Raw genomic sequence first — 10,540 nt, forward strand, 5'->3', positions numbered from 1 at the left:
ATAGCAAGGGATTTTGTTAACTCTACTACTACTACTAATACACTTGAACTTACTGCCAATCGTCCTCCCCTGCTGCTTGTATAAATACATTTTTTATTCCAAGTATAAAGGTAAGAGTAGTGGTTCATTTATTTGTTGTCCAAGTAAGAAACAACAAATAAATGAACAACTGAATCCACAATTAAGCAGAGCTGCAACTAACAGTAAAAAGCGCAATAGCTCCTCCTCACCCTAGTTTAAATATCTGATTGAAATTAATTTTAATGTAGTGCTATAAAATCTGTGCTTTCTTAGTGTCTGATGTTTCCATATATGCTTATATTAATCAATATATTGATGCTTATGGCAATCAATCATTAGTTGGATTTTTCCTTTTTCATTATATAGCTTTTAATATTTAAGTAGTTAATAACTAAAATAAAATTAATTTATAAACTGCATATAGACTTGCCAACACATGTTTAGTATAGAGGTTACGTAAATAGGCATGACAATTTCAAATCCTGTTACTCTAATCCAGCCCTCTGCTACAGAATGCACGTTCTTAGTAAACGATAAAACACTTAAAAGACTAAAGACTGACATTAAGTAATAATTTTGTAAGTAATACATGCAGTAATCCACTAGATGGGGGTGTAATAGCATAGAAGTAAGAACACACTGTAACTCTTTTAAAAAAACAGTATAGTAACATAATGCATGTGGGTTTAAAATTGTATTCACTGTACCATAAAAGAATGGTGGCCGTGTTTAGATATCATATGCACTTACCCCAACAAAGTGGTATTGTATGACAGGCAGCAGTGTAGTGGTTACTGTTTCCGTTACCTGGGTCTGTGTGAATATCCTCCCAGTGCTCCCACAATCCACGGGCACACAGGCAGGTTAACTGGATACCCTTAATGACCCGTAGGTGTGATTGTGAATACAGACAGTGATGGACTGGCAGCCTGCCCAGGATGCACTCCTGTCTTTTGTCCAAATAACAGGTGGGATGGGCTAAAGCGTAAGTGCAACCTTTACAGAGATCAAGTGGTTCAGAATGCGAGTGAGACAGATTTTTTTACACAGGGGAGATATGTTTATATGTCCACGCTTGTATGTCGTCATAATACAAAACCTTAAACATCCCTGAACATAAGGCAAATGGACATGTGGTCTGCATGTAAGTCTTGTACTATCTTGCTGTGCAACTGTTTCATAGGACTAAAGAAAAGCATTGCAAAACCACAAAGTGACTGGTTATATTCCATTTATTATATATTTATATATAGGTTATAAACATCACAAAATATAAAGTTAAGGAAGGTCTTGCACAAAGATATCTATATAACTCAAGTAAAAGAGCAACCTTAGATTAGTCAACAATAACAATGGAAGCAGGCATGGTCATTATGGTGCTGCAGCTGTGTAACAATTATTCTCATTTTATAATTTATGTTTCAGTGCAAACCAGTTTTTTACCTCCTGGTTTTAAGGAATTAATTGTGAATAATAAAATAGGAGCTATCAATATAGATGTTACGTTGCTCTTTTATTGCATATCGTTAAACAACATACTGTCTTAATAATTACAATAAGGTCTCAAGGTCATGATGTTCAAATTCTCTAATACTCAATATATCTATTTATATACCTTTTACATCTCTAAGCATAAATTGGACTCTCATTAAAATAATAAATAATTATAAGCAATATCAATTTTAAAATACCTGAATATAAATAACATGCTTTGAGCAAAATAATTGTTCATTTACAATGGTAATTCAAACAACCTAAGTCAACAGCTGTCAAGCCTTTTGAAACAGCTAAATCTATACATTGCTTTGCGTCAAATGCATTTTCTTTTTCACGACTGAAGGCCACTTTCGAACAAAGCAATTTATATAAGAATGACATCAAGTCTTATCACAAGATTAAATCAACTTCAACAAATTTTAGAATGGCAGTGAAAGTAAAGTGGCAAAAAATAGGTGAACTGATTGTACTTCTTCATCTACGAAGCAATATCTCTAAGCAATTATAAAAAAATACCTTCACAAATACAGTATACGTAGGAAATAATACGCAGGTACTAGGAAACCGTTGTAGTAATACAACCACCGAAACAAGGTATAATATAAATTTCTAACATATGCAGGAAAAATCAAAAATGGGAGGTTCTGACAATATGAGAGCTGGCTGTGTCTACTATAAAGTGAAGGGAATGAGGCTTAGATGACGATTGTGTGCTTCATACATTCTCTGCAGAAAGTGCACAGATCATACGTGTCTGCATCCTAGATACCTGGGTTCGTGCCTAATCTACATGCAGGCCTTTACTGTAAATCAGAAGGATCAAATACAAGCCAAAAGGTAACCTCTAACATGTGTCGAATATACTGTCTCCATGTCTGTGTGTTTGTGTGAGTACGTGCATGCGTGCGTGTGTGTTCATGTTGCAATAGAGAGAAATAAAAGACAGAAAGAGATTGGTCGTATATTTCAATAGCAGACTTTTCTAAATCACATCATATTTTACAGTATATACATAGCGTAGGCCTACTGACATCATAATCATCACTATTTAATCCTGCACTATATAATATCATCCAAGAGATGAGGGGTACCCACCCAGTCTAGGGTTCTTGGCTCAGACGCAGCCATGATCATGCACATAAACTGTTTCCCTGATCGTTTATCAATAGGATAAATCGTAGTAGGAGTGAACCTTTTGTTGCTTTCCACAAACTCACAGAGCTGGTTGTAGATTTTGGGGTACTCATGACGAAGGAAGACTCCCCTGGTCCTGAGCTCACGCTGGATATTGACAAAGCACACTTCTCTAGCTTTTCTTCCCTCCTCCCCCTCCTTGTCAATGTCCGGTGTGCCTGGAGGTGGAGTGAGGATGAGAGTTTCCATTTCACTGTCTTTCTTTAGTACCTTTTTGTCGGGGCTTGAAGAGGCCAATGACACCTTTGCATATTTGCGAACTGTTGGTGTTTGGACCCTTGGAGAAGGTCTGTTAGGCACTAGCTCACCAACAGCAATGGATACATTCAGAAGGAAACATTCATTGGGGTCATACTCGTTTCCTGCCTGCAGCAGTTCCCTGCAGTATTCACCTAGGTTGTCCTTAAAGCCATCCAGCTCTCGCAGAGATAAGTATGTAGGAGACATGAGGAGGCTCTCAAGTCCCACCTGAAGAAAGTTGTCAGCTGTCTCTGGATTAGCAAAACCCAGAAAGAGAACGCCCCTGCCTCTGGAGAGGTAGCCAGCTTTAGCAACGCGAGAGAAAGCTTTGTGGATCTCTGAATTCTCTCTGCAGAACTTAAGAGTGTGTCGACACACACTGCTGACACGGCCATACAGACAGGCCTCTTTGTGGGTCTCCCAATCATCTCTGCGACAGTTTCGGGAGCAGTAAAAGGTGTAGCAACTGTGACATGATTTGAAGTACAAGCAGGCATTGAACATACTCTCAATCCGGTTGCACTTCTTGTTAGCGCAGACCATAGTGTCGTCTTCATCTGTGCTGTGGTCTGGAGAACATTCTTCTGCACTCCTTTGTAAAGCATCACACCCGCTGTCAGGGTCTTTGTTTGTTTCTGGGCTGGATTTCGAGGATGGTAGCTGTGTGTTCCCACATCCTACGTTTCCCAAAGACACTCTGTCTTTTTCAACATCTTCAGTTATCAGGTGTTTGAGCTGGTCTAACAGGTCTTCACTTGACTTTCTGCTAGTTGGTGGTTTGTAATCAATGACTAAATCTGCCAGGAGTTCATCCAGCTGCTCTAAACTCTGCTGAAGGGAAAAGTTGTTGTGTTTCCTGTCTTTGGGTACGTCTGCTGCGTTGGACGGCTGTTTCTGATGCACTGCTCTTGAAGATGGGGTTGTATCATCACCAAGTGTGTCCCAGGTGACAGAATGCACATCATGCCTCTTGCTGTTGCCTGCACATATGTCATTGTCTGTAATGGTTATCTCGGGTGTTACAAACCAGTGCCCACTTTTGGTGTTCTTCCACGGACTGCTTGAGCTCCTCTCTAAGGAGTTTTCAGAGAGTGACAGGGCAGCATAGCGCTTTGGTGAGCTTGAAAGGTTAACTATAACAGGCTGAGAAGTCACCTCAGAAGCCCCTCCATGCTTTGCTTGGTAAAACAGGTTCTCATAGCTTTGCCCACGAGGCACTGACTGCTCTCTGGTATGCCGTGGGTACAGAATGTTGTCAAAAGACTTGGAGTGATTTTTCACCTCTGCTCCTAGTCTACTTGCCTCCACAGAACTGCCAGTGAACCACGATGGTATGCTGGGGTCCTGCATTACTCTTGATGGTGTGTGTTGAGAGGACTGGTTGGAGTAACCAGCTATACTTGAGCGATACCAGTCATCTGAAAAGGCCTGGGACATCCGTGGGCGTCGACGACCCTCTGTGTGATATGGTCTTGATGAAAAGTACTGCTCCTCAGGAGAACAGAATGGTTTGGAATAAAACAACCTTGAGCTGTTTAACTGGTATGGATTGCACCGACTGTCCTCACCACAATACAGTCTAGACAGTGGGGTCTGAGAAAAGTATGACCCTGCCTCACTTGTGGAGTAAGGCCTAGCATATACAGAGTGTCCTCTATCTCTGTTGGAAAGGTGGTCTGCGTAATACGGCCTAACAGGAAGGGTGTGCACCCATCGAGTCCTTGGCTCATACTGGCTAGTCATAGTACTCCCATGGCTAGTTAAACTGGAGCGATCGTCCTGAAAGTATCCTCTCGAATAGGGATGGACTGGATAACGCACTGGGTCCTCCGTGTAGAAAAACTTGGTAGGTATGTTAGGATTTGAGTAAGCTCTTTGTTCTTGGCTTAAATATGGTGCTGTCGGTGACGCCATTCTGTGCATGTCGAGATGCTGGTAAGAAATGGGAGACATGCTGGTGGTATAGTGGTATCCTTGTCTAAAATCTCCGCTGCAGCATTCGCTCGGAGTGGGCGTTGGTGAGGATACAATCTGCTGTGGTACATACAAACCTCTACTGCTACCGGCCTGAGAATATCTCTGCCAAAGATGCTCAGTCCGTGCATTGGGAACTTGCCTAGATGTATGCTGGAGCACAGAAGCATCAGGTTTAATGTCTACACGACACCTGACGTGTGGACTTACAGCTGGTTTATCGGGTTTATCCTCTTCAAAGCAGTCTGAGACGTAGAGGGGAGAGTGGGGCTGTAATTTGATAGGATGAACCTCATTCAACAAGGCCCTGTTTGAGGAGTATGATTCCCTGTGAACTTCAGAAGTCCTCAAGGTATCTGATGAAGCCTGAGGTACATCTCTTCCCTTTGTGGCTCCTGGAGGAGACACTGAGATAGGCACAGGTGTGAGGGTGGCCTTAACTCTTGGGGTGCTTTTAGATCTGTTTCGCTTTTTAGAATCAGACCATGTAAGATGGCTGGTTTTGTCTTGGATGGTTTGATGCTGAAACTGTCTGGTGTTAAACAAATCAGGGGATGAAAAGCGAAGATGGCCTGATTGATCTAGTCCATTCCACATCAGCTCTTTGTTTAAAGCCTGATGCTCAGACCTTTTGTAAGGATACTCCATTGGGGAAGAAAAGGACTGCGGGTCATCCAGTGACTCAATGAAGTCAAAGCTACGACAGTGTCTTTTGTTGATGATTTCTGGTTTGTCAATCATTTTTGAGTCACATTGCTGGGAGGAGTGGAGAGAAACTGAGTGTTCGGTGATGGGATTTGGAGTAATGTCCCCATACAAGGTTGATGCCAGTATATCAGGGGGATGCGTTCGAGTCATCTTAAAGAAACCTTAAGGTTTTCCATTTGGTGTGGTTCAAGATCAACACAACCTGTGAAAAGAACAAATACTTGAATGAATATAATTTTGGATTCAGTGTTCTAAAAGACATCCTTAAATAGTAAGATGTATGCACAAAACACTAGGAGCTGATATTTGCTTAGTCTGTGGAAAGATTTTCTTATAATATTTTTTAAAAATTCTAGGACAATAACAGATTAATACAAGAACCTGGTCAAACACCATCAAATACAATTGGGTATCAATTCTTCAGATGTAGATGCAAAATGGCATATTTTGAATACAGTCACAATAAGAATGAAACCTTTCTATCCCTGTTGTTTAAATAAACAACTCTACCATTACAGCCTTTATTATATAAAGATTATGTTCATTTAGCATATTCGAGTTGACAATTTAGATGTAATAAACAAATTAAACAAATTGAATAGATTTTTTCTTTAGGACATTGAGAACATTATGTATATGCTAACATACAAAACTCACAAAGCTTTTGTGAGCTATTTTTGATTTCTAATGATTTGATTACCAATAAATCAGTTCACCTGAAACCAATTGTGAGCCCACAAAATTGGACACAACACAATATTTTTCTTAAAGATGCTGTGAATTCTTTTGTGTTTACTGTATAGTTTAATATAGTGCAACCTTTGGCCTCAACATTATGGACACTTTCACCAGGAGATTTTTATGTGTCACACACACATGGGCTTTCTTGTTGGCACTCACCCAGAAGCTAACCCTGAGATACCATCTGCTCATCGTGAACTGACCAGCCATCGCTCTGTCATGTCTGCACAACACACCTCAATATCATGTCTGTTCGCAAAGCACAGAGCTCGACAGACAACCCTGTACACTGTTATTCAGGGATGTGCTCGACTTGTTAGCATTTCTTGTTCCACATGCACATTGTAGGGTGCAATTATGTGCAAGAATGGTTCATTTTTATCATATGATTCAGGACTGTGTACATGTAAAAACAGAGAAAAATGACTTCAAATTATGAACATTGTGCATAATATGAAATATTGTTACAAATTATATTGTAAGTGTAAATAAGTTATGCTCTAACAGTCGACATACAATACTGCACTGTACTATTATCAGCTGTTGGTACTATAGTCACTGATGTCTTATTGATGACTAAATGTCTTGCAACATGAAAACAATCTGGGAAAATAATGTGTCACTGAAAGAAACAAACAAAGAAACCTACTAATATTGTATTAAGAAGGAATAAAGTAGAGTATACAGTAGTAGATCTGTTATTTGGTTTAATTGCTTAAACTACAGGAAATTGAATCAACGTTACTATTTAAACTTAATATAGGTATAGACATGAATACCTATATTAGGTATAAAAAGTAACATTGGTGTATGGTATTAAAAGCACAGGCCTTGATGAGACTGGTCATTTAGTCATTTAGGGTGAATGGTCAGTGACTATAAAGTAGAGTACATCTCAAACAGCTATGCCAATTTTTTTAAATGATGTTTTTAAAGATGTGTTGACAAAAATGCTGTAAAATAGCATTCTAAATATTCAAGATTTGACATTATATTATCATATATTTGATAAGAGAAAGTAATAAAATGTACACAGATTCACATTTACATGTAATCACACTGGCCTGATTTAAAGTCAGAGGACTGCTCTTAGAGTTCGAGGCCAGGCTACGACGCTTAACCTACTGAGCAAATGCACGCATTCCTTTCTTTTACTCATCTTCGTGGTCTGAGCCTGCTCTTCAATACTGGGACACTCTCTAAGCACAAGTATAAAACCACATGCCACAGCCAGTCTCCATGGCTACAGCTCACACAGCAAAGAAACCATGAAACACTGCAGGACACCGAGGAGTAAATCTCAGCCTTAGAATATGACTCATAAATAAACTGAACTGTTATAATAATATCTGTGGGGAGAGAATCCGTCAAGATTTACCATATCAAAATCTGTATCAACGGTATATAATATAATAACATGTTTATACTACTGCGTATTTCTGTTGTATAACGTTATAATGCTGTCTAATAGCATTTTTCCCCTATTCATATTTCTGACTGTATTGCGTTCGGCTTCGTGATGCAGATCCGCCTCTAACCTCCCCCGGGGCCAAAACAAGGCGCATTCAGTTTTGAAGCGCTCCCAAATTTTTAGGCTCCAACGCACTCAGGCACCGCTTTTTATTTTGGTGTCGCGCCACGGACGGCCCTCCGTCCTTCGTGGCGGACCTGGTGTCTCTGATCCGCTGACTGACCGCACAAGGTAAAAGTCTCGGGTTGGATTCGTAAACTGAAGATGGAGCGCGAGAGAGAGAGAGTTCGAGTAAGTTTGTGAGATTTGAGCGCTGCGCGCGCGGCTGCGGGGCCTTACCGTGTCGTCCGTGGGCAGCTCGGATGCGGTGGACATGGTGCAGAGGGTCCGTGGGCTGCAGCTTCGGCCCTACGCCACCCGCCGGGAGCCCCACGGAGCCGAGCGCTCGTCCCTGTCGCCGCCGGACATGTCGCGTCTGCTTCGCCCAGTGATGCTCCCCACACTCGCCCCGTGTCCTTGTACGTGCGTGTGTTTGCGTGCGACGGAGGCAGAGGAGGAGGTGTGTCTGCGCTTTTGCGCGTGCCTCTGGGGGGCGTGGCCGTGCGCGCTTTTATAAGGAGGCAGGGGTGGGGGTGGGGGCCGGGATGAGGCTGGGGAGGGTGTCTGCAGGTGGGCGGGCGCACGCGCTCAGAGCAGCAATGCGGTCTCTGAATATGGAGTCCCGGGGACAGCAGCGCGGGCACATCCGGGGGAAGCTGTTGCTGGTTGTTGGGTCATCATGCAGTGTGACAGTGCGAGCAGCTCCCTCCGTCATGAGGCGACGACACGGACGCCTTGAAAACGCGTGCACGTGCACTGGGCAAACTATGTCAGTATGAAGAAAAACAATGTGGTTCCAGCCACTATCATTTTTATGTGATTGTTGTGTTACTAAATTTGTAACACTGGTCTTTTAGGTGCCAGGTGAGTGGGGAGTAAGTTTCCTGCGGCTTAATATGAAATCTCAAGAAAACTAGGAATGCATGATAATGAACTGAATGTGCATTTTCCTCAATAGTTTTCAAAGCAGCTGTGATTAATTCATTAGAAAGTCTCTGCAACCGGTGCGATGCGCCGTTAATGAGACCATGACCTATATGGCCGACACTTGCTCTGACTAATGAATCCTGCAGCGAGGACCCGCTGCAGCCACTTGGCACCGAGCGCAAAAACGTTGTCACGTTTGCTTTTCGCTTCTCTTTCCCCCTCGTAAACGTTGGGAAAGCGCCTCTGTCCTGGCTCGTCCCGTTCCGACGCCGGCGACAGCTGGCCGCGAGACCCCCCCCCCCCCAGCGCCGCGCACGCGACTGCCGCAGGAAAACTGCCTAGTGGAGCAGTCGTAACGGCAGATAGGAATCACGACAGACAGCAGGTGCTGATCGGGCAGAAGCAGCGATACTCAGCGTCGACAGAGTTGGTTCCCGTAACAAGAGCCGTCATGCCTCTGAGCGCGCCTCGTGTGACTCGCCCTCCTCGGCGCCGTGCGCTGGCATCGGCCCATGCCGGCCGTCGGTTAGCGGGCACGGGGGTCTGTCAGCTGGCTGAGGCACCTCGTGGGGTCCGAGGAGAGAAAATCAATGCTTCTCTATTGATCGGATGCTCCTCTGAGGAGGGGGGGGGGGTTGTTGGGGGTTCACTCAGGCCTAAACCATCACAAAGTAACAACACCAAAGCTCATCGGGGCCTCAAATGAGCATCCTTCTACCCTGACGTCTCAATGAGACGCAAGGAGGAATGTGCATGTTTCCGCTTCGCTCCCGCCGCTTCCCGGCTCACGCTGGCACAATGGCCGTGCCTTCACGTCCCCAGCTGTCCCTGATTAACTCTCTGTAGGACTAAGACGCCCGACAAACTTCCCTTCTGATTTCTGTGTTCCCGGGTGGAGGGAGTTACGTAAGGGAATGTGGTGATGCACATGCATCCAGGCCCCGTTGCCGACAAAGTCCAGCCCAAAATAGCCGGCGTGGCAGGCTGCTACAGAGCATCTCTCAGCTTCAATTATGTTGGACAAGGAAAACACATTAGACAGAGCTGTTAAGGCAGACACATTTCAGCTTGGCTGCGGCACAAGCGGCCCCAGGGGAAGCTACAGGGACGCTGCGCGCGGCCCCTGCGGCGGTGAATGTTCCGCGCAGCCAGAATTAGAGCTTCCAGACACGCCGCGCGTCCGAACGTGGGCGCCGCCTTGACATTTCGCCGGACCTTCTCGAACACGTGTAAAATATGGAGGAACGCTGTGGCGGCGAGTGGGAGATGCACCCACACTTGTTAGTTAATTCTCAATAAAGTCCGATTAAGTTCTCAGCAAATTAAAGCACTCAATCCTCTCCGTCCGACCTCCCTGGGCCTTTAGGTTTACGGTGCGTTCGAGGGCGCCTGCCACGCTGGCCGCAGGGGGATTAAGAACCGAGCAAAGTACCCGCACGCTCAGCGGGGATCTAAAGAATCTACACTGGCATACTTTTGATTCCTGAAAGATCAGACCAGATTAGAATGGCCGGATTGCTGGTCTGAGTAAAGTACAGATGCTCTTACTGTTTCTCCCGGGGAGCTGCTGCGACGTGATGTAAAAGTTACAGTAGTTGTAAAAGAAGTAGAGGAAATTTCATGATTGCTCTCTGATGAAACCGCAATCAATTCTAGTGTTTTTAAAGA

The 10,540-nt window shown here is 43.8% G+C and overlaps 1 protein-coding gene across 1 annotated transcript; it reads right to left on the reverse strand.

Annotated features, from left to right (window-relative positions):
- Positions 1–1,235: 1,235 nt before the first annotated feature.
- unm_hu7912 (un-named hu7912) lies at positions 1,236–8,436 on the reverse strand. The gene is made up of 2 exons (XM_029163343.2): positions 8,186–8,436; positions 1,236–5,836 (listed from the first exon to the last, which is right to left on the reverse strand). Exon 2 carries the CDS (start codon positions 5,782–5,784, stop codon positions 2,578–2,580), a length of 3,207 nt encoding a protein of 1,068 aa, XP_029019176.1. The 5' UTR covers positions 5,785–5,836; positions 8,186–8,436; the 3' UTR covers positions 1,236–2,577.
- Positions 8,437–10,540: the final 2,104 nt, after the last annotated feature.

This window comes from Betta splendens, chromosome 9 (genome assembly GCF_900634795.4).
Source record: "Betta splendens chromosome 9, fBetSpl5.4, whole genome shotgun sequence".
NCBI classification, from domain to species: domain Eukaryota; kingdom Metazoa; phylum Chordata; class Actinopteri; order Anabantiformes; family Osphronemidae; genus Betta; species Betta splendens.

Coding starts and splice junctions, on each gene's coding strand:
- unm_hu7912 (XM_029163343.2), bottom strand. CDS start 5,784: ATGACTCGAACGCATCCCCCTGATATACTGGCATCAACCTTGTATGGG.